General features: G+C 53.2%; 1 protein-coding gene across 1 annotated transcript; it reads right to left on the minus strand.

Moving 5' to 3' along the window:
• DOK2 (docking protein 2) lies at positions 15054-19462 on the minus strand. Its single transcript, NM_001185102.1, is given in 6 exon segments — positions 15054-16031; positions 16034-16195; positions 16699-16883; positions 17750-17837; positions 18050-18331; positions 19326-19462. Coding segments are annotated over 6 exon segments (1233 nt in total). The 5' UTR covers positions 19386-19462; the 3' UTR covers positions 15054-15575.

The following is a 25878-nucleotide window of genomic DNA, read 5'->3' on the forward strand; positions in this document are numbered from 1 at the left end:
ACGTTTAAGATCCATTTGTATTTCCTTCCCTTAGATGTACTTTGCTACCCATTTATCTCCTTTGGTCTTCATAACCCCCGTGAGATACCGACGGCAAGTATTAATAAGATCTACATTTTAAAATGATAAAGCTAAGACACTGGCTCAATGCCACAGGCTGGTCCGTGGCAAAGCCAAACCCATCTTGCATTTTTCTTTCTTCTGCTTTGCGTCACCCTCAGTGAACCCAGGACAGTGCGAGATGGGTCACAAAGAGCCAGGGGACAAGGGTCCGGAGACCTGGCTTTTCGTGGTGACTTTGGGCCTGAACCACCACTTCTTCCGTGGACTTTCCATATCTCTAAAACCAAGATTTGAACTAAATTACCAAGGTTCCTTCCAGGAAACAATTATAGTGGGAAGCTCTCCATGAATCTTTTATTATTTCTTTTTGAGTGGAGGAAATAAAACAGTTTTCAAACCTCCCAAGATGAGAACTTTCAAAGCCTACCGTTTATGTGAACCTAGTCTAATGAGAGGCGGTGGGAGGTGGCGGAGGGGACTTCAGGCAGTGCTGGAAAGCGGCGGAGCGAAGAGGGGGCTGTTGCACCGGAGCGCCGGAGGTGGCCGGTACTGAGAGCTGATGGTGAGCTTTTCAGGAGTTTCGCAGGCCCACTGATGTCAAAGTGATAGGGTGAAAGCAACCAGAGTGGGAATATTTCCACCACGGAAATCAGCAAATGAGAGCATCCCCATCTCCCGCCCACAGAGACAGCTGTCTCCACCACCTCACCGCTCCTGGAGGGTCTGCAGAAAATCACAAGCGACAAGAAAACTGGTGAATTCAGACGTGCCGGTCGTTTGGAGGGGTCCCGCATTGAGATGAGCATGCGCAGTACTTGCACCTGCGCAGACTGGGGCAACTGACTCACACCCTCCAAGGCACCTCTGGCGCCAGGAGTGTGGATCCTCGGCGGACCTTGGTGCTCAGATCTCTGCTCCCCCAATGCTAGCGGTGTGACCGTGAGTAACCACTCGGGCTCTGGCTCCTCATCTGCAGCAACCATGGCCCCTGCCTCAAGGGGCTTTGTGCAGAAGGGTGAGTTAAGCCATAGGAAACCTTAAAACGACGCCTGGCACAGAGCCTCCGTTAGCGAGGGCTGCTGTTGCTCTTTTACTGCAGCTGCGGGGCCAGTGCGCTGGAGGAGCGTCCCAGGAAAGGAACCCCTCCACCCCGCCCCCCGCAAATAGCTGTGGGGCCTTGGGAAGCCTTCTCACCCCTCTAGGCCTCATTTGATGGTCTCTCCCCGACGCTATGGCATGTCCCTTGATCCCTTTGCGTCTGCCGGTGTTGAACCGAGCTGCCCGCTCAGGGCCTTCTCCCAGCCCTGCCTCTCGGACCCAGGGTGACTTCTTCAGGGTCCTTTCTTGAGAGGTGGTCCTTTCGGTTCTAAGTCACGTCTTCCTTCATTCACTGCACTCGTGGTGCCTTCTATCCAGTGGCCAAACTCTCCTGCTCTCGGCCTGGAACGCTCTTTTCTCCTCCCCAGTATAGGGCGCTCCCGCTGCATCACCTCCCCCGGGAAGCTTTCCCTGATGCCCTCTTCCTCGGGTTCCTGCACTCCAGTACTGTGTCTGTAGGCCCCCTGAGCAATTAGTCATGAGTATCTGCCCATCCCCACTGGCCTCCTTGAGACAAGAATTTGTCGTTTTCTTCTCTACCCTCTTAACTGAAGAGGAAACTCTATGGGGAAGTGATGGAATGCGGGAGGAAGGGACACTCGACCACCTCTCCCGCGACACACACCCTCTCCTCCCCCCACAACACCATCCCAAGCCTTGGACTTTCCACAGCAGAGTGATCGCTATCAACTCCATACGGCTGCACTGCTCCCTCCAAATCTTGGTGTGAAAAAAGAGAGAAATGGCCCAGATTAGGGCTGGGTAATGAGCCATGGCGGGTGAACAAGCATCATATTCCTCACTAATCTTGGCTGGTCCAGAGTTTCCCAGCTCTATATGCTCCCTCCTTCCAGCTCAGGGAACATTTCCAGCTGTTGTTCAGTCAGGAGGCTGGCTCCCCACCATCCCCCTACTGGGACCCAAGAGCTCTGGGGCTCTTGGGGCGTTGGGTGGAGGAGGAGATGGGCACTAACAGAGGCAGTTCCCAGGGCCCTTGCACCTCCCTGAGAGCACGAGCCTCCTTCTAGACCCTGCACAGGCAGAGGCAGAGAAGCTAGTCCTTCCCTCACAGCCACGCCCCCCACAAGGAGGTTTGTTCCTCCTCCGTCCGTGCTCCTCCTTCCTCCCCTGTTTTATTCTTCCCCAGAGCATCTGATACCTCATAAATTTTCTTTATTTTTGTTTATTGTCCCTCTTCCCCCTAAAGAATGTCAACTCCACAAGGGCAAATATTTTCTTCTTTCGGTCACTCTGCATCCCCAGGGACCAAGAACACTGGCCCTTCACCAGTGCTTAATCAGTATTTGAGTGAATAGAAAAAATAACAACCTAAGTGTCCATCGACAGATGAATGGATTAAGAAGATGTGGTGTGGAATACTACTCAGCCGTAAAAAATAACAAAATAATGCCATTTGCAGCAACATGGATGGAACTAGAGACTCTCATACTAAGTGAAATAAGTCAGGAAGAGAAAGACATATACCATATGATATTACTTATATCTGAAATCTAATATACAGCACAAATGAACCTTTCCACAGAAAAGAAAATCATGACCTGGAGAATAGACTTGTAGTTGTCAAGGGGGAGGGGAGGGAGTGGGATGGACTGGGAATCTGGGGTTAATAGATGCAAACTATTGCCTTTGGAATGGATAGACAATGAGATCCTGCTATATAGCACCAGGAACTATGTCTGGTCCTTGTGATGGAGGATAATGTGAGAAAAAGAATGTGTGTGTGTGTGTGTGTGGTGTGTGTGTGTGTGTGAGACTGGGTCACTTTGCTGTACAGTAGAAAATTGACAGAACACTGTAAACCAACTATAAAGGAAAAAATAAAAATCATTAAATAAAATAAAAAAGTAATTAGAAAAAATACATCTACTACCCTCAACCCCAAACACACACACACACACACACACACACACACAGAGAGGGATGCCTCTATTCAGACCAAATTTCTGGCTCTCATCAATTTCCTGCTAAAATAATAAAGTTTTCCTTGATAATGAACAGGGCATGACCACTTTATAGAGGTAGTTGCATTTTATAAGGGAGGTCTTTAGAAATGAGAAAATCTTTCATGAGCAAATGCAATGAAACAATAATGGGTGAATTACTAGGGGGAGATAGTGGAGAGCAAGCATCAGACCTCATTTTTGGCTTTGTCCCTCCTTCCAGGGCCTTGGGTTGGAGCGCAGGGGAGCATGGCTGTCTAGAGCAGCGATTTCCAACCAGGCCAGACTCCTTGGCACTTCAGCTAAGTGTTACTAGGCCAGGACCCTCAGTGCCCAGAAGAGCTAGCAGCTGGCACTGTGGGCACAGCCCCTGCAGCAAAGGCCAGATGATTATGGCTGAAGCAGGAGCCCCCACAGAGAGCAGGGTCAGTGAGCTGATCAAGGAAGCCCTCTCTACTGAGCATCTCAAGTGTGCAAAGCATGTGCTTGGGCCCCATGGAGAAGAACATCCCATGTCTCGGCTCACTGTCACCTGCCCCATCAGAGCTCCCATCAGCTCTGATCTGGCCAGGCTAGGGCTGCTTTAGAGAAGACAATTCAGAGCCTGGGAGGACCCCTGAAAACAGAAGGAGTCCTTCAGGATGTGGCTTCACTTAGGAAGTTTCCTGCTAGCTGGAGCCTGAACTTCCCCATCCGGGAACCCCAGCCAGCTGAGCCAATCTGATCACCTCTCCCGGGGTGCTCTGAATAGGGACCCATCCCAGGTCCAGACCTCCTGGAGGAGAAGCTGATGGTTTAACAGGGCTGCCCCTCCTACAGCCCTGCTTTCGGGGGGCAGAAGGAGGCCCTGAAGACCAAACCAGCAGTGACCTAAGGGTGCCCAGAGATGTCAGCAGTGACAAGCCAGGGACATTCAGAATGTGACAACGTCCAGACAGAGCAATACCCCCATTGTGGCTCAGTGGGTTAAGAACCCAACTAGTATCCCTGAGGTTGTGGGTTTGATCCCTGGCCTCGTTCAGTGGGTTCAGGATCCAGCATTGCTGCAAGCTGTGGTGTGGGCCACAGGTCTGATGTGGCTGTGGCTATGGCTGGCAGCTGCAGCTCCAATTTGACCCCTAGCCTGGGAACATCCAAATGGCTCAAATTAAAAAAAAAAAAAAAAGAAGAAGTAGAAGTACACCCTCTCAACCCCACCTGCCATAGGGGACCTGGAAGATGATAATGATTTAGGAACTGACCAGAGGCACACAATTCCCACTCACCTCCTGGTGATCTTATTTAAGCTGCCCAACACCCTGATCCATGAAGTTGATGGGTATTATTAACCTATCTTTTTTTTTTCTTTTTAGGGCCGCACCTGTGACATATGAAAGTTCTCAGGCCAGGGGTCGAATCAGAGCTACAGCAGCTGAGCCACGTCTGCCACCTACACCACAGCTCACGGCAATGGCAGATCCTTAACCCACTGTGCGAGGCCAGGGATCGAACCCAGGTCCTTGTGGATACTAGTCAGCTTTTTATCCCACTGAGCCACAAAGGGGAACTCCTCATTAACCCGTCTTACAGACTAGAGAACCGAGGCCAAGAGAAGTGAAGTGACTTGCCCAAGGTAGCACAGTTTTCAGGGGCAAGTCCAAGACCTAGTTCACTTTGCACTCTGCCTCTTGGAAATCTTCATGCCACAAAGGGGTGACTTTCCTGCAGGGACTATAGTGAGTAGCATTGGCAGCAGGTGCCTGGAGCCACCCCGCCATGCAGGGTGCTCTGGCACGTTACAGAGGGCTTGGCTGGGTCCAGTGCGGCCACATAGGAGCCCAGTGACCTGGAACAAGTGATCAAGTGTCAGGTCTGAACTTCAGTTCCTTCATCTGTCAAATACAAACAACACCCACTGCCTGGAGAGGAACAGAGAATGTAGGATGCCCTGTGCCCAGGAGAGGGGCCATGGTCACCACACCCCCCAGGCAGCACCTAAACCCACATGTGAGAGACAACGTGATCTACAGTGACAAAGAGGTATCCACAGCTGGGATTGTGACTTCCCTAAACAAAACCTGTGGCCTTCCTCTCATGATTTTCTTTGTGAAAGGAATGAAGAGGACCAGGCCTGTGCCTAAAAGAAGCTGGGGAGTTCCTGTCAAGGCGCAGCAGAAACGAATCCCCTGACTAGGAACCATGAGGTTTCGGGTTCAATCCCTGGCCTCACTCAGTGGGTTAAGATCCAGCGTTGCCGTGAGCTGTGGTGTAGGTTGCAGATGTGGCATTGCTGTGGCTGTGGCGTAGGCCTGAAGCAGTAGCTCCAATTCGACCCCTAGCTTTGGAACCTCCATATGCTGTGGGTGCAACACTAAAAAGACAAAAAAAAAAGAAGAAGCTGGGAAGACAGCTACAAGGAGCAGGGAAGGGGTCCATTCAGGGATGGTTTGAACTTGGAGACAGGTGTTCCTGGTATCTGAATGAGGGTCCGTCCAGCTGGGAGCATGGGAAGAGGAGGTGGCTGGACTGAGGGACAGCTCTGTGACCAGCTTCCAGGGAAGGGGAAGTGGGATTTTACAGCCGCTTGCAGGCATTTGCTAATGAAGGACCCCAGTCCAGGTGTTTTTGGCTGTCTCCAGATGCCAGCTCTCTCTTCCCACACTGATGCCACTCCCCTGAGACCACCATGCCTATGTCTTCTGCTTCCGTGCTTTTTAACAATTGAAGTATGGTTGATTTACAACATTGTATTAGTTTCAGGTGTACAACACAGTAATTCAATACTTTTATACATTATACTCCATTTAAAGTTATAAGATGTTGGCTGTATTCCCTGTGCTGTACACAAGAAATCCTGCATCCTTGCAGCTTATCTTTTTTTTTTTTTTTTTGGCGGGGGGGGGCTGCACCTGCAGCATATAGAAGTTTCCACGCTAGGTAGGGGTTGAATCTGAGCTATAGCTGCCAGCCTACGCCACAGCCACAGCAACGCCAGATCTGAGCCTCGTCTACAACATACACCACAGCTTGGAGCAATGCTGGATCCTTAACCCACTGAGTAAGGCCAGGATACTATGGATATGTTGTATCCTGTTGATACTATGTTGGGTTCTTACCCCTGAGCCACAACAGGACTCTACATGATCTATTTTATACATAGGAGTTTGTACCTCTTTTCCCTCTTCTTGCCTCTCTTCTCTTCCCTCTCCCAACTGGTACCACTAGTTTTTCTCTACATCTATAAGTCTGATGTGTTATATTCATTTGTTTCATTTTTTTTAGACTTCATGTATAACTGATAACATACAGTATTTGTCTTTCCCGTCTGACTTATTTTACTAAACACAGTACCCTCCAGGTCCAACCATGATGTAAATGGAAAAAAAAAAAAAAAAAGGCTGAGCCCTTGGATATGCTAACAGTGCTTGGCAACCTGCAGCAAAACAAGGAAATTCTCCCCTTCCCTTCTTCTCTGCCTCAGCCTTCTCTACAGGAATGCCCAAATGTGCAGTCAGTGCTCCAAGTGAAAGAGGGGATGCTAAGAGACAAGTCCTAGAGATAGATACCCAGACATGGCTCCACCGTGGTCTTGTGCACAGTGCTCCCTGTACTTGTGCAGTTCACAACCTGTGCCGTTGTACATGATGGCGTGTTAGATATTGTACAGTCCTCAAAACACCCTAGCTCTCCAACAACTTGTGCTTTATTCCTTGGACAAGCATGTCAGGCTCACCCAAGCCCTCATTATGAATGGTGCCCCCTAGAGTTGTTCATTTCTCAACCTGCACAACCATACGCAGAGATCCTGCAATGCCTGTCCTTCTATGGGGTGCGTCCTCTCTCAGGAAGCTCCTCCATCCTTCCTGGCATGGGACCCATCCCACTGGTTCTCTGGACATTGCTGAATCCCAGCAGTGGGCGCCAATAAATGTTTAAATTAAGACTCTGAAGGAGTTCCCATTGTGGCGCAGCGGAAACAAATCAATCCCTGGCCTCACTCAGTGGGTTAAGGATCCGGTGTTGCTGTGAGCTGTGGTGTAGGTCACAGATGTGGCTCAGCTCCTGCGTTGCTGTGGCTGTGGTATAGACCAACAGCTGTAGCTTTGATTCAACCCCTAGCCTGGGAACTTCCATATGCCACGGGTTCAGCCCTAAAAAGCAAAATAGAAAAGAGTTTGAAGCCATATTTTCCACACTTCCTTTCACTAAAGTCATTTCTACTTTCTTTGCTGTCCTGGCAATTTCCCCAAAACAAAGGACTGTAGAGTTAAGGGGAATTTGAAGGCCTTCTAACCCAGTGGTATCATTTTGCAGATGGCAGAATAAACCCAGAGAGGAGAAGAGACTTGCCCAGCACCCTACAGCCCACAGCCACTTAATGGCAGAGCAGGGATTAGAGCTCCTAGCTCAGTGCTCTATCTGGTGTCCCATATTGTCCTTCTCCATGGCCATATGGAGGTTAAGGGCACAACACTGCCGAACAAACACAGCCCTCCACACCACTGCTGGCCTTGTTGCCTTCACCATCAGAGGAATCAAAAAGACTTTTTCTTTCTTTTGCTTTTTTTTTTTTTTTTTTTTTTTTTTTTTTTGCGCTGCACTCTCAGCATATGGAGGTTCCCACGCTAGGGGTCCAATCGGAGTTGCAGCCACTGGCCTACACCACAGCTCACAACAATACCAGATCCTTAACCCACTGAGTGAGGCCAGGGATTGAACCCTCTTCCTTCCTTCCTTCCTTTCTTTCTTTTCTTTTTTTTTTTTTTTTTTTTAGGAGGCAGCTCTATTTCGTCTACTGGAGAGAGGGATCCTGTGCTGGGCCAGCTGAACTCAAGGCAGGACCAGGAGGGCACAGGTCGTTGGCTGTCAGAGTCGACAAAGCCCGAAGGTCTGAATGCCCCACAGGAAGGTGGCCCAGTCTCTGCCTTGGGCTCAGACTGGACTTGGCAGCTCAGTTCTTCCCCCTGGCTCTGCAGGCCCCAGACACTGGATGCCTGGCCCTGAGTACCTGTGCTTACTTCCTGCAGGTTCATCCCTCTTCTCCCGGGCCTTTGCCCACCCAAGCCTGCGGCATGCTCCATGCCTCCACTCTCCAGCCGAGCCTACCCTGACCCACCGTGCTCCTCTGACCCCTGAAACTTCCCACCCAGCACCACCTCCCACCCCAGAGCCAGCCAGGTCCCCTCTCCCTCTCATCCAACAGTCTTTGAGAAAACCAGGCTTTTTCTCACTGCTCCTCAGGCATAACCCCAGGTTTGAACACACCAACTACCCAGGCCACCTGGCAGCACTGGAACCTGGCAATCGCTAGGCTTGTCCAGAGCTGCACCTTCCTGAGGCATCTCCCTCCTCTGTGACCTGGCAGATGGCCTTATCACAGCTGCTTTCCCTGAAGCTCCCCCAATCCCACTGGAACCTCTGGTTGCTCACCCAGTCACCACCTCAGTTCATTCTTTCTTGTGTCCACAGCTTCCCAGTCAGCCCACTTGCCTCTCCACCCCTCCCCTTGCCATTGTGCTCTCCCCTGCCCTACCTCATACACGCTCATGGACCAATCATTCTCGTGTATAGGTAGAAACAGGAGCCGGCTGCTGCACCTTGCTTTGGAGTTGTCTGGGCAAGAAAGCTGCCCCAGGAGATCACGGTCAAGGATAACCTGGGCAGGGACTTGGGGGGGAGGGCTAGTTATTAGAGGAAAGCAGGGAAGGAGTTAGGACCACATCACCTCCCTCCCCATGTGGATCAGGGAGGTAACCAGCAGGAAATGAACAGCCTCCGTCTAAGCTGCCCTTAATTAACCTGGGCCGCTGGCTCATACCCCTGGGCATTTGCTGGGGGACTTGCCATGGTGACATTGGAGAAGGGAAGCAAGCCTTGCTCAGAGATAGTAGAGGAGGGGAATCAGGTGTCCCCTCCTCCTTTGTCCCTCCCCATCCACCTAAAAGGCTAAAAATTGATCCCCCTGTGGATGTTGCGAGTGTCAACATTAATGATTTGTTCCTGCGGATTAAGCACACAGCCACCGTAAACAAATTCTAATAAAATGTAAATACATCTGAGAGGGATTAAAAAATTAACTTGGCCTCTGTTTCTTTAAGTGGAGGATAAGGACTCAAGGAGAGAGTCTGTCCAAGGCCCCCTTTGGGCTCTTTCTGCTCCTCGAAATGTTGGCGGGGAGGGGTTTCTCAGCAGCCATCCCACCACCCCCGGGGCCGGGCACCCAAGGGCCCTGGTTGTAGAGGAGTAGGGCTGCAGTGCAGGGTTGGGGTGGGGTGGGGGGGGAACGGGAAGACAGGCAGCCATCAATAGGGGGAAACTTGCCAACCCATGGTTCCATTCAGAGCTGGGTCTGCCGAGACGTGGCCCCACAACAAGGCCCTGCCTGCGTCTCCCGCACCTGCAGGCTTGGCTGCCAGGTTTCCGCGTGGCACCGACCAACCTTGACTTCAGACTCAAGTCAGGCCCTCTTACCTTCAGCCCTTCTGCCAGCCCCCACAGGGACCTCTGCCTCCAGCCCCAGGCCAGCCCTTTCACACTCACCCTCTCCCAGGATAGTTAGTGGTTCTGGTGAGGACCGCCCCAGGACATTTGCATTTTAGAAAGGCTGGCTTGGGGAGGGGGGACATTGGATCCAAAATGCCAAAAATGGGATTCCTGGAGTATGTCCATGGGGGACATATCTCTGGATGGGAAGACTCCCCCGCCCCCAGGGCTCCACAAATCATTCCAGCTAGGGTGCACCTGTGTCCATCCCACCCCCAAGTAAAGCAGGATTCATTTATTCTTTCCATCCTGAACTAGCTACCTGCGCTGACCTTGTGCCGGGCAGTGCTTCAATGCTGGGGGCACAAGGATGAATTAGGTTAAGACTGAATCTTGGGGCGTTCCTGTCGTGGCTCAGCAGTTAGCAAACCCAATTGGCATCCATGAGGATGCAGGTTTGATCCCTGGCCTTGCTCGTGGGTTAAGAATCTGGCGTTGCTGTGAGCTGTGGAGTAGGTCGCAGACACAGCTCGGATCCGGCGTTGCTGTGGCTGTTACGTAGGCTGGCAGCTGCAGCTCTGATTGGACCCCTGGCCTGGGAACCTCCATATGCCGTGGGTGTGGCCCTAAAAAGACAAGAGAGAAAAAAAGAGAATGAATCTTGCCCTGGGCACATTTCAGTCTAGCAGGAAGGATACTGAACCTCCATCTTGCCCACCTCCAGCCCAGCCTCCTCCTGCTGCTGCAGGGCGAAGTCCCCCAGAGTGTGTGTTGATGGCAGGCTGTGCCAAGTGAACCACCAGGTGCTCTATTGGGCAGAAGCCCTCCAAGACGTGCCAGCTGCAGGGCCACGAGGGGGTGCAGCAGCTCAGATGAAAGGAAGGAATCCCCCCTGTGGCTTCTGCTCCCTGGCTCTGCCTCAAGCCAAAGGCCTTCTAGTCTAGAAGCAGCTTCCCTCCCAAGCTCTCCCATTTCTGGGTGTAATATGAAGGCAAGCCCTGCTCTGCCCAGGTGTCCCCGACCAGGAGCCACCCAGCCAGGGGCTGCAAAGCCTTTGATGCTGCTCCCTTCCCCTCAAAGGCTCTTCCGGTTTTCTTCCTTCCTATCAAAGTTCCAACCAGGTCCTCCCACGTCCACCAAGCCTAGGTGCACCCCAAAGCTAAGGGACTCTCTTTGTGTCTTTATTCTCTGCCTTGTGAAATGGATGTCTCTCTCTGCCCGCCTGGCAGAGCCCATGGGAAGTAAAATGAGGTCGCGGGTAACACAGAGCTCTCTGGTCCTCGCATGGTTTTAGGAGCTGTGCGTTGATTCACTCAGTTTTCACAACAAGCCTCTGAGACACATATTATCATTATCTCCATTTTACAGATGTGGAAACAGATGCACAGAGCAGACGCCGAAAGACACACAGCTAGCAAGTAGTCCAGCGGGAATTTGAAGGCAGATAGGCCTAGTCAATGTGCCTAATCAACTCTACACAGCTGGCCCTGGGGCAGTTTATAAACCAGGGAACAAAGTGTAAACTCAAAAATATTATTATTACCCAAACACTGTTGCCCCCTTCAGGAAAACCTCAGATACCCCCCAGCCCTCTCTGATCAGATACCTGAAAGCCCAAGGCTGGTCAGGTCCTGGGGTACAGGTCCCAGAATTGCTTAACCCAGTTCTGGGACTCTGGCTCCCCAACAAATCCTTCAGAACCCAGTGTTCCCTCCTGAATCCACCAGCCACCTCTGGCCCAGAGATGTTAGAGCTGGTGTCAAGAGGAAGGCTCTGGGAGTTCCCGTCATGGCTCGGCAGTTAATGAACCTGACTAGGATCTATGAGAACGTAGGTTCGATCCCTGGCCTCATTCAGTGGGTTAAGGATCCGGCGTCGCCGAGAGCTGTGGTGTGGGTTGCAGACGCGGCTTGGATCCGGCATTGCTGTGGCTGTGGTGTAGGCCGACCGCTATGGCTCTGATTAGACCCCTAGCCTGGGAACTTCCATATGGCCCTAAAAGGCAAAAAACAAACAAAAAAAAAGGGTTCTGGAAATGGGAGGGAGCAAGCAGGAGAGAGGCAGGCCTGGCCAAAGCCTGGAGAGGGAGGGCCCTGCTCCTCTCTGGCCAGGATCAGATGGGCCTGGGAGCTGAGGAGAGAAGCAGGGAAGTGATGTCCAGCCCCGCCCACCAGCCTGATGCCTAATCAGATGAGACACCCCCTCTCAGACCCTCTCATTCCTCTGCCTTCCCCTTCCTGCCTTGCTTCCCAGCTCCACCCTCCCTGAGATCGCCAGCTGCCCCTGCTGATTTTATAAATGGCCCTGGCAGGAGGTGGGCACCTTGGCTAATTGAATCAGCGCCCACGAGGCAGGAGGCAGGAGGCTGGTTAGCATCACGGCTGAAAGGTGGTGGCAGCAACAGCTTGAGTGCAGCCTTCAGGGAGGAGCCTGAGCGAGCAGAGAGGCCCAGGCAATCTGGGTCTTGGTTTATTCTGAAGGTCCAAGGCAGGAACCCACAAGGGGGCCCTGGCTGCTCCCTCCACAGCCTGAGAGCAGACTGGTGGGCTGGACCACAGCCCAACACACACACACACACACACACACACATACCACTCCTACGCTCTGGAAAAAAGAAAATACAAAGGGAGGCAAGAGAGGAAAGAGGAAGCATGATAAGCATGCTTGTGTGCGTGCACACACAGTTACACCCATCTGTGTGCACATCTCTATGCTGGGCACCAGTCATGATGCTGTTCTTACCTGCCCTGATGTCACCTCTGCATAGTAATTAGCAGATAAAAGCAATTCTAAGTGCCCTTGTCACAGCAGAGCATCTTGTGGTATGACAGCTGCCAGGTAGTAGACCCCAGGCCAGGGGTCACATCGGAGCTGCAACTGCCGGCCTACACCACAGCCACAGCAACGCCAGATCAGAGATTCGTCTGCGACCTACACCACAGCTCATGGCAACGCTGGATCCTTAACCCACTGAGTGAGGCTAGGGAACGAAAGTGCGTCCCCATGGATACTAGTTGGATTCCTAACCCAATGAGCCACAATGGGAACTCCAAGAGACCCTTTCTTGGTAGAGCTGTCTCTTGCTTACACTCCCCTGTCCTCTTCAAGATCAGCTGTATTTCCTCATCTATGGATTTGCCCCTTGATAACAGGCTGCCAAAAAACCACTTTGAGAAGGGCTTCACCTCCGTGTTTCTGTTTGTGGAGATTCATCCCAGGCTCATGCCTGCATGAACCCTTCCCTGCCTCACTGCTCTGCCTGCAGGTTCCACGCAGCCCTTCCCTGGCCCCCCAGCTCCAGGTGGGGCTGGTCCTTGGCCTGAAACTAAGAAATGCACATGTCTGCCAGGGACCTTGTAGTTGAGGATGCTCTCGGCAGGAAGATCCACCCACCCGGTCACATCTTCTGAGACAGACCTTGCCGGCTTGGTCAGCATCCTCAGGACTGCCATGGCCCCGCCCACTCCCCCCCCAAAAAAAACGCTCCCCTCCTCTGCCCCAACCGGCCCTCACCCCACCTTTCCCCAGAGCCCGATTTACCACTTCCTCTTTCGAGCAAATCAAGCTTCAGCAGAACTGCAAAGTCCCCAGATCTCAGTGGGGAGGAGAGAGGCCAAGGAAAAGGCAGTTTTCAGCTTAGGGTCCCACACTTCTCAGAGGCAGGGTTTGCAGGTCTCCAAGCAGGGCTCTGAGGATCTGAAGGGCAAGCTCTAACCTGCAGATTCCTCAAATTTCCCCCCATTCTTTTGGACAATCCATCTTGAAGTTTCCTTTGACCAAGCCCCCACCCTGGCAGTGGCTAAGCCCCCAGTGGCCCTTTCCACAGGCTAATACTGCCCCCTGCTGGGCTGAGCTGGGATGGCCACCTCAAGTGCTTTGGGGAAATGGGAAAGCGCATTGCTGCCGGAGAGCCCCACCCTCAACTCCCACTAGGAGTCTGCAGAGGGCAACCACTGACCCCGTTTGAGACCTTAGGACTGGCTGCCTCTGATGTATGCTGAGGCTGGGATTGGATCAGGGCAGCGGGGATAACCTTTGGCACAGACAAGGTTTCAGGGTTCCTGGAAGGCTTCTCCCTCTGTCTCCAGCCTGATTGTCTAGCCCACTGCCTCAAATTCCTTTAACAAGGGGTAAAGACATGGAGTGTGATAAAACTCCATCACAACCCACAAGGAGGCCAGGTGGCCCTTAGGTCTCTAGCTTGTTTCCTTCCCAAGCCCTGGAGCCTCTTTCCAGCTGCTGCTTCTGGGGCTCCTCTAGTTGGGAAGAGTGAAGCCATCTTAGCCTCCTTCGTCAGAAACAAACTCACTGTCTTCCCCAAACCTGTATCTCTCTTGAAACCCTGTTTCTCTGTGTTCCCCATCCAACAGGACTCCACGATCTGCAGGCCCTATCAAGGGCATGTGACTCGCCAGTCTTTCTCAATTTCCCCTCCCAATTCAGCGCACTTTGCCCCCAGTCCATTTTGCAAGGGATGTTGTGGTTATTGCTCTAGCGCACAGCTCTTGTGGGACTCTCTGCTCAAAATCCTGCATTTCTTCTTCCCCTTTAATTAGGTACCAATCCTTCCACGCGGTTGGAATCAGCCTTGCCAACTAGACTGCCCTGAGCTCCCTCCGCTCTGAATGTAGAACTCTTTCCTGAGTGTATGGGCAGGCACCTCCCTCCCCACCTCCACTCACGTCCTTCTACCCGGGATGCTCTTCATACATCCCTTCTCACCCAGGAAGGTCCACCTTACATGCCACCTTTGATAGGAAGCCTTTCTCAGTCCCCCGATGAACAGCCATTTCCTCCCATAGCTGTTATGGCCCCCTTTTGTGACTGACATCTGTGCCTCATCTCACCTGCTCTGGCCTTGAAGCAGCGTGAGGCCAGGGCAGACTAGAGCCTTCCCAACAGTGCCCCATAATACTGGCTGAGTTGGCCAGTAGCAGAAACGCACTGACATCCCTTCCCGTGGAAGCAGGTTTTGCTGAGAGGAGGAAGCGCAGAGCCTGACCTGTGGGAAAATGGGAAACAAGGAAGGTTCAGAGCAGGAAGGGTTCTCAGTGCCTTCATGGAAGAACCTCCTCCTCTTACAGATCAAGAGGGCAAGTCTCCGGAAGGCAGGCGTTTGAGTGGGGTTAGTCCCATTTCTAGCACACAAGGCTCAATAACAGGCAACTCTTGCTTATCTTCCAGTCCAGGTACACGCAGACACACAGACACACGGCTCCCGTGCTACTCTTCTGGGGCTGACCCTTCCCTAGCAAAGGGTTGAAGATGCTTGAACATCTGTCCCAGGGTGCCCCGGCTTCTGCAGACCTCCACCTCGCTGGACAGATCTGGGGACCCAGCCTAGGCTCAGAGATGGCCTTGCTGCTGGGAGAGGGGGTGTCAGTGGTGGCCAATCGGAACAGTCACCCCCCCGCCCCCCGCAGGCCTGTGCCTGTCCCAGCCCTGCCTCACACACTCATGCCACATAGAAATGTTTCAGAAACGTTTAATGCCACAAACAAGTCCGAAAGCTGCAGCCATCCTCCTGAGTGCCTGGAGCCACGGCTGTCCTCTGAAGGGGACGTCAGCAGACAGGCAGCCTGCACAAGCCAAGGAACCAGGGCGATCTGCTCACATCTTTTTGTCCTCGGCCCTAAATGCTGGAGGTTCCATTTAGGCTCGGGGGGTGGGGAGTGGAGAAGAGGAAGTAGAAAGGAGTAGGAGAGTCGGTCTCTTCAGGGCACTCTTCCTGCTTTGGGATGGTGACTCACGAGGCAGGCCCTGCGAGGGGCAACTCCTCAGAAGAGACGAAGGCAGCCAAGCCTAGGGTTCTGGAAGGAGCAGCGAGAGGGTCCTGGGAGGCGGCGGCCAGCAGGGGTCACCAGCAGAAGCTGGAAGGGGATGCCCGCTTACTCCTCCGGCTCCTTCTCCCCAGCTCTAACCCTGGCCTGTGTGCACAGGGCGGCTTCAGCGCTGGCATCCCATAGGGTCCACAACTCGCCGGCCCTCCCATCACTTTGGGCCTTTCTTAAGTACGACATTGTCATACTCCGTTCCCTGTGGCCAGCCAGAGGCAGAAAAGTCCTGCCCTGACTCGTAGACATGCTGGAGGCCGCTGCGGTCCCTGTCAGCTGTGGCCTGCCTCTTCCAGGCCTCACCCCGGGGCTCCTTCGGGCTGTCATACAAGGACAGGGAGGCCACGCCCTCGGGTTCATCGTATATGTGGTCGGGTCTCAGGGGCGGGTGCTCCTCGATGCTGTCATACAGAGGGTCAACCGGGAGCTGCCGGGGGCCGGGCAGGATGCCTCTCAAGCTCTTGCCCAGGTTACGTGCCACTGCATCGAAGGGTACCGCGTACTCCCCCTCTGGGCCCCGTTGCCGCGGGGTGGGCACCGGGATGGTGGGCGAGGGTGGTGGCAGTGAGTCGGCGGGTCGGGAGTAGGGGCTCTCTGGCCGGGGCAACACTGTGGGACCGGGACGGGCTGGCTTTGGGGCCCAGGAGGGGCGGCGTTTTTCTGGGCAGAGATGGCCTCTTCCAGGGCTAGGAAGATCTCATTGCCTTGCCGAGTTTCAAATTCAAAGCTGCCCTCCCCTGAGACACAGCGGCGGCCAGCCTCAAAGGAAAACGTTACCTGGGTGGAGGAGAAAGAAGATGACTGCCTGGCCACGGCAGGGCCGCTGCTCCCGGACCAAGCTCCCAGCCACAAACCTATCACCTCCAACTACCCCCTCCCCAGGAACTGCCTACCCCCCTGCCCCACCCCCGCCTCCAGCTGCTCCCCCTCCCCTTTCCCTCCATGTTTTTCTTACAAGTGAAGCCTCTCTCATCTTCCCTCCTTTCCCCTCCCATCCATCCGAGCAGGAAGCTTGGCATCCAGTTTGTGCTGCACGAGGCCAGCCACTGCCCACCCTGTAACCTCTGCTTTCCTTCTCACCCTCCTCCACCACCATCTCCCCTCCCCTGCTTCTGTCCTCCAGCCCCCAGAGCTGGGCTGCTTTTCCTCTGCCGGCCTCTATCTTCTCTTCCTCCTCCCATTCTCTCCTCCCTTGTGGGCCCCTTCGCCCCTTCCTTGATAGTTTCCTTGCTCTCAGAGCTCAGTACGTCTTAAACCTGCCCCTCACAGCCCCGGCTCACCTTGTCCCGCCCAAAGCGCCGCAGGAACCTGTAGGGCCATTCATACAGCTGGGTGCCTGGCTCAGGACCACCCCACAGCTCCAGGGCGCTCTCCCCAGTCCGCAGGGTATAGGATCCCCAGAGCCGGCACCTCTCACTGGCTTCTGTAGGCCTCATGGTCACAGCAAACTCCTTGCAGGGGACCGCTGGGGAGGAGGGGGAGCAGTTAATGGGAAACGGCTGGCCTGTCTCACCTCTGCCCTGCTCTAAATAGCGCGCCAGCTTTCCAGAAAAGGTATGACCCATATCCCCAGGACCCTGCAGCCAAGGTCCCAAAAGCTGTGCTGCTCTGTGCCAGGTCATACTCCCCAAAATACCAGGTACCTCCACCCCTCCCCCCCAGGAGACATCACACCCTAGCCACATGCACCCTGACCTCGTGCCACTTCCTTCCGGCCCCTGTCGCCAGAGCCAAAGCCTTGTCTCCTCCATCTCATCTCTGCCCCCACCCAGCCGCCTCCCCAATCCCTGCAGTCACGGCTGCAGGTGCAGCCAACCCTGCCCGCCCAGCCCTCGGCCCACCCTCCTCCTACCGATGCCATCAGGTGCCCTCCGAGGCTAGGAGCCCGGATGTCTCCCCAGCCCCCAGTCCACCTGCTCTCCACACACACCCATCCAGAGGGCAGGAGGGGGACTGCCTTGTCAGCCAAAAGCTCCCTTGTCCCAGGACACCTTAATCCACGGGAAGAAAACCATTCTTTTTACAGTCAATTGCTCAGTGCCCACAAGAGAGAGTTCAAGAGCAGCACCTTCACCCAGACCCTCCGGCTGGGCCTTTCCCAGCAGCAGGGCCTGGACAAGAGGGAGCGGACTGCAGGTGAAGAGCTGACATGCATGCTGGCCAGCCTCCCCCACCACAGGCCAGGCCGGAAGCGATGCTGATAAGGGGCTGGCCAGGGCCAGGGGCAACCACAAGGCAGGAAGACTCCGCTGGCAGTCAGCCAGCCTGCACTGCCTCCCCAGTACGCCCTGGGGAGAGCACCCACGGAAAAGAGGCAGCCCCCCACCTCACCTGTGGTCGTGCTGCTGTACAGTTCATTCTCCTCCATGCGGGGCCGGCTGCCCTTTCCCTCCTGGCCTAACAGCTCCTTCCTCGGGCCCTGGGGAGGAAACCCAAGGCTCACCACCATCACCAACCCCAAGCCCTACCTCTGGCCCAGCTTTCTTTCAAAACACACTCAACCAGCTACCCCCTATTCTGACTCGGGATGCTTCCTCCCCCACCCCAGCATCTTGACCTTGGCCCTTCCAACACTGGCCCAGAGCAAGCATCAAGTGCCCCCACGCCTTTCCGCAGCCCTGGACGACTCACCGGGAAGGCCAGGAGGCAGATGGCCTGTATCCAGTCGCCACGCTCTGTGGTTGGGGCCGCCAGCAGGTACAGGCGCTCTGTGGTCTCCAGGAAGAAGGCGCTGGTGTCCCGGGGGCTGCTGGCCTCCCCACCAGCCTCGGCCACCCGCAGGCAGTCACTGAGACGGATGACCCTCCGGGGGGGCTCTCCCCGGCGAGGCTTCTCCGGGCCCTCCTGGAGCTCCAGCCGGGCCAGGGCACAGCCCGACCCTCCGTACAGCACAGCCCCGAACCGGCGCCATTTCTGCCCCCAGATGGGGAGACGGAGAGACGGTGACCAGAGGGGAGAGGAGGGCCCAAGGGAGACGGAGGTGAGGATCACAGGAGACCCAAGGAGGCAGGGAGCCTAACGGAGGCCTTGGGAATTAGGAAGCATTGGAGATCCACCCCCAAGCAACCCAGAAGGAGGCCTGTGAGGACAGCGGAGAAGATGCTAAAGGTAGAAAAGGCACAGTGGAGAGCCCCGTGGAGGCAGACTGCAGGGAGGCCCGGCAGGCCCAACCCAGGGGATCCGAGTCACCAGGCAGAAAGCCTGTGCGTCTTGAGGCCCAGAAGGATGGCCCAGACTGGGGCCCATCATTCTGGTTCTGTGTGAGGCCTCATGGAAGGCACCTGTCCCCAGGAACGTCAGCTGACCCTCCTGAACCCTCCCGCCCCATCCCCTGACAAGTCAGGCCATGAGAGAGACAGACGGACGGAGAGGAGCCCTGGGGTGGGTCAGCTGAAGGAAGGAGCACTTCCTCATTCAAGGAGGCCAAGGAGGGGAAAGGAATCAGGACACCACGGGGCCCTGGCTCCCAGAGACCAAGCTCAAGCTCACAGGCCAAACGCACCCCACTGGGGCAGGAAAAAAGGAAGGAACTCCCACTGCAATCCCAAATGATCCCCTCTGCCATTCCCTCCATCCCCTCCCAAGGTGCCCTGGTGAGAAGTTGCCACAGGGCAAGAAAGGCAAGAAACAGAGCCAGAGCCCCTCCCCCCACTCCTCCCCACCCCCACCCCGGGTCAGCAGCCGTCAGCAAGAGCAGAGTCTGGGGCCTGGTCAGGGAGGTCAGCAGCTGCTGAGGAAAGAGCCCTCTCAAGCTTGTGCTCTGGGCCTGAGGCGGTTGATGGCACAGTCCCTGGCATCTCCTAAGGGTTCTGGAACATTCCAGGGTCTCCTCTCCTCCCCGGGAGAGTCTAGCGAAGCCCCAGCCTCTCGGCCCAGCCCCAGCCCAGCCCAGTCCAGCTCTTCCTACCTTCCCGAAAGTCTGCTGCTGCTGAAGGTACAGGAAGCCCTGCTTCACCACGTCCTCCATCCTCCCACCATCCCCGGCCCTGAGCCTCAGCGCTCCTTCCACTCCCGCCCTCTTTCTCTCCTCACTGCCCTATGTTCCCCCTTCTCTCAAGTTCATTTCCTCTCTGCCTAGAGTATTCTGCACTATTCTAGTCTGCTTGATGACGACAAGCTGATAGGCCCTGTGGTTTCTTGCTGTGTGTGTGTGTGTTTTCTTTTTGATGAGTGAGTTTCACACTCAAGCTTCCTGCATTTTTCAGTGAGTAAGACAGCATTTCCAAAAAGCCAAATTCCATTGCTTCAGTGAGCAACAACTCAGGTACAGAACCTGGCATGGAGAGTCACCACCACAGAGTGGCTGACCCACTGGAACAGAGACCCACTGGAACAGAGACCCAGAAGAAATTTGACAGTAAAACCAGTCACCAAGGCCCCCTCGCCCCAAGCTGAATGCTTAGCATGACAAAACAAGGTCAGAACCATAGAAATCAACCAGTCCAACTCCCTCATTTAAAAATGAGGAAACGTGGAGTTCCCGTCGTGGCGCAGTGGTTAACGAATCCGACTAGGAACCATGAGGTTGCGGGTTCGGTCCCTGCCCTTGCTCAGTGGGCTAACGATCCGGCGTTGCCGTGAGCTGTGGTGTAGGTTGCAGACGCGGCTCGGATCCCGCGTTGCTGTGGCTCTGGCGTAGGCCAGTGGCTACAGCTCTGATTCAACCCCTAGCCTGGGAACCTCCATATGCCGCGGGAGCGGCCCAAGAAATAGCAACAACAACAACAAAAAGAAAAAAAAAAAAAATGAGGAAACGTGAAGTTCCCTGGTGGCTCAGTGGGTTAAGGACCTGTCATTGTCACTGCCGTGGTATGAGTTCAGACCCTGGCCCCAGGAACTTCCACATGCCAGGGACATGGCCAATAAATAAATAAATAAATAAATAAATAAAAATGAGGACACTGAGGTTCAGGAAGGTCTGAGGGACAGATCCAAGGCCACCAAACCGGAACCCAGGTCTCTCAACCCAGGAGGAGCTGAGCACACACACGCCCAGCACCGTGGACGAAATCACCTCACCACTTTCACACACTCTGCTGCAATGGTTTCACTCTGTGGGGAGCACTCCCTGCCCCCACCATGGTGACACACACGTACACCACCTCCATGAGATTATAGAAACATGAACGTTCCCACACGCTATGCTCCCCAAGCATATCTCAACTGCTGGAGTTCACCATCTTTCCAGCTTTTGTGAGCATTATAAAGACAACTGAGTTCCAGAGTTCCCGTTGTGGCTCAGCAGGTTTAGAACCCAACTAATATCTATGAGGATTTGGATTCGATCCCTGGCCTCACTCAGTGTGGTAAGGATCCGGAGTTATCTCCGGCTGCAGTGTAGGTCACAGACACAGCTTGGATCCCATGTCACTGTAGCTGTGGTGTAGGCTGGCAGTTGCAGCTCCAATTCGACCCCTAGCCTGGGAACTTCCATATGTTGTGGGTACGGCCCTAAAAAGACAAAAAAAAAAAGACAACTGAGTTCCAGTCAGTTGGAGATTATCTTTCTAGGTTAAAACAGTAACCTCTTATACTTATATTTAAAAAAAAAAAAAAAAAAAAAAAAAGAACTTCCCATCGTGGCGCAGTGGTTAACGAATCCAACTAGGAACCATGAGGTTGCGGGTTCAGTCCCTGCCCTTGCTCAGTGGGTTAAGGATCCGGCGTTACCATGAGCTGTGGTGTAGGTTGCAGACGTGGCTCGGATCCCGCGTTTTGCTGTGGCTCTGGTGTAGGCCGGTGGCTACAGCTCTGATTTGACCCCTAGCCTGGGAACCTCCATATGCTGTGGGAGCGGCCCAGGAAATAGCAAAAAGACAAAAAAAAAAAAAAAAAAAAAAAGCTCCATAGTTATCAAAAGTGCCTTATACTTACTAAAGGTTTCGGGCACCAGGCACACTATCCCTGGAAGAAGGAAGGGCAGGTATAAACACACCTGTTTGAGACCCTCCTGAGGTCACAGAGGCAGAGGAGGAAGTAGCAGGGTATCTGATCTTGAATTCGGCGATCTTCTTATTGCTCACCCCTAAGTGGAATCCACATTTCATGCAAGGAGATACATTGCTTTGGAGAAATCTAAGCTCCCCAAAGAATATTTAACTTAGAGCCAGATGGTTTAGAGAAGCAATGATGGAGGCATGGTGCCGAAATGTTGGGGGAACCAGAGAATTAGACCAGCACTCTGGGGTAACCCCATAATGGGTGCTTATGTAAACAAGCTGTTTCCTTTACCGTGGGGGTTCAGTTGCCTTGGGAAGGAAACCAGAGGAGTGCACTGCTCAGGCCTCTGCCGTACATGCCATGCGCTTTACCAAAACAGCTCTAAGAGACCAATGTCATGAGCTCTGGGAGCAGAGGGCAGAGTCACGTAAAGCTCTCGGCACTCAGCACTGCTGCCTGGATTTGATCAGGTGGATTCAGAGACCAATGGGTAGCCAGGGATGCTGGTGTGGGAAAAACTCCTTGGGAAGTGGTTAGGAGTATGGAAATGGATGGCCTATTTCATTTTTCTCGTCCTGAAGGAGAGACAACATCACATGGGAGCTGCATGGTTTGCGGGCCGACTCAGCATCTCCTTACAGAGGAAGATGAAAAGGGCTTTGGAGTTCCCACTGTGGCAAAGCGGGTTAAGGCTCACCATTGTCTCCGGCAGTGTGGGTTTTATCCCCAGCATGGCACAGTTGGTTAAGGATCTGGTGTTGCCACAGCTGTGGTGTAGGTCATAGCTGTAGCTTAGATTCAATCCCTTCCATATTGCTGCAGGAGCAGCAACAAAAGAGAAGAAAAGGGCGTTCTGGGCCATCCTGGGGACTGCCAGAGAAGTGCCTTTCAAACTTTAATGTGAAGCTATTGTTAAAAGTGCAGATTCTGATGCAGCAGGTCTAGACTGCGACCTGTGATGCTGATGTTGCTGGTGTGGACCAGACCTGTCTCTGAGTAGCAAGAAAACAGGATGCTCCTCCCTACCACTCTGGTCGCCTTCCCAGATGGTAAACTGGACACTTTCCACTCAGAACCACAGGGGGGCACCCGAGCATGCCAGATCACTTGGGAACTGTTAATAAACCTGGAGGGCTGAGCCCCAGGTGTTTCAGACACCCGCTAGCCATCCCTTGCCTGTGGTAGCCAGAAATGTTCTCTTCCTGTGGCTGGGGTCCGCAACAGGAGCGAACTCGGAGCAACACCCACTTTTCCTGGCAGGATTTGTGGGAATCCTACAGTGGAAGTACTGACCCCAGGACGTTCTGCTTGGCTGCAAGCAAACCCTGTGAGCCAGGCAAACCCAGAAGACATAGCTCCAAGACACACCAGAGGGGCAGAGAACCAGAGGCCAGTAGGTTACCCAGGTACCAATAATAGCAAGAGAAAGCAGCATAAAGGAAAAGGTCTCAGGGGTTTACATGGAGGCACAGGTGGGGGAGGAGGTGCCCCGTGGCTTCTCATTTGTGCATCAGTATGAGCCATTAGGGTCCTTTCCTTTACAATGGTTTCTCACAGCAGGAGCTGAGAACACGGATCAGGAGACTCTGGGAATTTTGCAACTTTTTGTTACTAGTCTCACCAGAGATTAACAACTAAATTCTTAATACAAAAGGGTTTCTGAGCTAGTGTTTGGGGGCAAGAAAAGAAGGAGCTGAAGCAATTGTGATTCCCTGGCCATGAGGTACCCACCCCCCCAATGACTAGGTGGGGACAGCTGCCCTAGGGGTAGCTCTGGGCACACCACTGGTAGGCAGGCATTGACCGGGCTGGGAGCTGGTGTGGATCTGAGAGGGATGGAGGACCAGGCACAGAAATAAATGTTTTCTGTTTGTTTTTTGTTTTTTTTTAGGGCGGCACCCGTGGTATCTGGAAGTTCCCAGGTTAAGGGTCGAATCGGAGCTACAGCTGCCAGCCACAGCCACAGCCATGCCAGATCTGAGCTGCATCTGCGACCTACACCACAGCTTATGGCAATGCCGGATCCTTAACCCACTGAGCGAGGCCAGGGATCCAACCTGTGTCCTCCTGGACTAGTCGGGTTTGTTACCGCTGAGCCGCATCGGGAACTCCCAGGCACAGAAGCAAGTGAATGGTGTTCGTGAAGGATTCCATCCCGGCCTCCTCCCACCCAAGTTGTTGCCTGACTGTGGGGGAGGAAGGACACCACCAGTCTCCAGAGTTTCATTCCTAGTCCTCACCATTTATATATCACCTCTCCCAGTACTAAGGAAAGAGGGAACCCAATTATTAGCATGGTAATTATGTTACTTAGCACTGGCATAACACTTCAAACACTTTATGTTCTAAGAGCCCCAAACGCACCCTAGAATGAGACTGAGATGGGGAAAAGTTAATTAACTCAGTCTTTTTCTGAGCACTTCTCTGAGCAGAGGTGGGGGGGACAGAGCGGAAACAAGACATATTGAAGGAGTTCCCATAGTGGCACGTGGAAACAAATCTGATTAGGAACCATGAGGTGGCAGGTTTGATCCCTGGCTTTGCTCAGTGGGTTAAGGATCCGGCGTTGCCATGAGCTATAGTGTAGGTTGCAGACACAGCTGGGATCTGGTGTTGCAGTGGCTGTGGTGTAGGCCAGTGGCTACAGCTCCAATTAGACTCCTAGCCTGGGAATCTCTATATGCTGCACCATGGGTGCGGCCCTAAAGAGACAAAAAAAAAAAAAGGAAACCCTAGAGTTAAGAAATTTACTAACTGAAATCAAAATAAAGTAGACTAATGTGGCATATAGTAAATTGCAAAAAAAAAAAAAGAAAAAGACACATTGAAGCCCTGTTTTCACTGTGATTCCCTTCCTGTTGGAGACCCAGACAAGGAAAGGAAAAAGTATGTAACTAAATACTTAAGGACATACAGTGATCAGCACTCTAAGTATGACACTGATGGGGTCAGGGGACAACTTTCAATAGAGCCGTGAGAAAAGCTTCTTTGAGGAGATAATACCTGAACTAAGACATCAATGATAAGAGGACACCAGCCACTTAAGGACCTGAGGGAAAAACATTCCAGGCAGAAGTTCCTTCAAGGGCAAAGGCCCTGAGGCAGGAATCACTGGATGTGCAGAGCTGCAAGAAGGGCAGAAGGACCAGCGCATTGGGAGCCAGAGTGGCTCCTCACGTGGGCTCTTGGGCTGTCACCAAGATTTGGAATGTATCCTAAATGCAGTGGGAGGCCACTGGAGGATTTTTCAGCAAGGACACAAATGATCTGATTTATGATTTTAAAAGGATGTTCTGCAGCTATATGGAAAATGGATTCTCAAAGAGCAAGACAGGAAACAGGGAAACTAATCAGGAATCTATGATTTGAGCCGAAGAGAAATGTGATGATGATCTGGATGAGGGTGTTGGCAGCAGCAATGAAGAGGTGTGGCCAGACTGGGGTATGTACTGGATAGAGATTCTACAGGACTTGCCAGTGGATTGGATATGGGGGACTGTTGAAACACTGGGTAATCAAGGTTAACTCCTGGGTTTTTAGTTTGCGCAACTGGGTAAATGATGGTATCATTTACAGAGAAGGGGGAGATGGGGGAAACAGGTGTGGGGGAGGGTTGGATTTGGACCTGGGCCACAGGGAGCTGTTATTTCTTTTTTTTTTTTTAACTTTTATAATTTTTTTAAATTTTTTCCCACTGTACAGCAAGGGGGTCAGGTTATCCTTACATGTATACATTACAATTACATTTTTTCCCCCACCTGGGAGCTGTTATTTCTACCCAATCAGGAAAGTAGGGGATAGGAAGACTGCCATTGCAACTCCACTCCAAGAAGATACCAAAGAAGAACCTGACCCTGACCCACCTTCCCCTGCCCTCTACCCTCAGGGAGCTAAGAACAGGACACTCAAAAGTTGCTGGAAAACAAAACCAGAAAAATCCTACATCTCAGGGTCTAGGCTTGCCAGGAACAACAGTCAAAAAAGCTCTGCCTCAAGTCTTCTATTGGCAGAGCCTAACTTGCATACAGAACCCTAGCTGCAAGGAAATCTGGGTAATGTAGTTTTTAGGTGTTCTACCTCTAAATCAGGAAGACACACTCGGAGGAGGAGGAAGATTGAAGTGAATGCTGAGTACCCGTCCCCTCGATCCACAACGGAAAGTGTATGTCATTCACTACTATCATCATTTCCGTCGCCCGTGGTGGCTCCTAGTCCATACAAACTTCAAACAGCCAATACTTTTCAGAATCCAGCTAAAATCTAATTGGGGGCCTTGACTGGAAGTCGGAGGGGAATCCAGTGGAAAACAGGAACCGGCATTATCTGATACAGATCATTCCTAGTGGGAAGACTGGAATTAGCCTCAGCAGGCAGGGCCTGACCTGATCTGACCCAAGGGGATGGCTTTCACACTCAGACTGAGCCCAAGGGTCCTAAAACCCCTTTAGGTCTCCCCCTATCACCTCCCCCAGCTTCCGACCCCTCTCAGCAGGCAGCCTACTGGTTAAGATAACAATCTA

Source organism: Sus scrofa, chromosome 14 (assembly GCF_000003025.6).
Source record: "Sus scrofa isolate TJ Tabasco breed Duroc chromosome 14, Sscrofa11.1, whole genome shotgun sequence".
NCBI lineage: Eukaryota > Metazoa > Chordata > Mammalia > Artiodactyla > Suidae > Sus > Sus scrofa.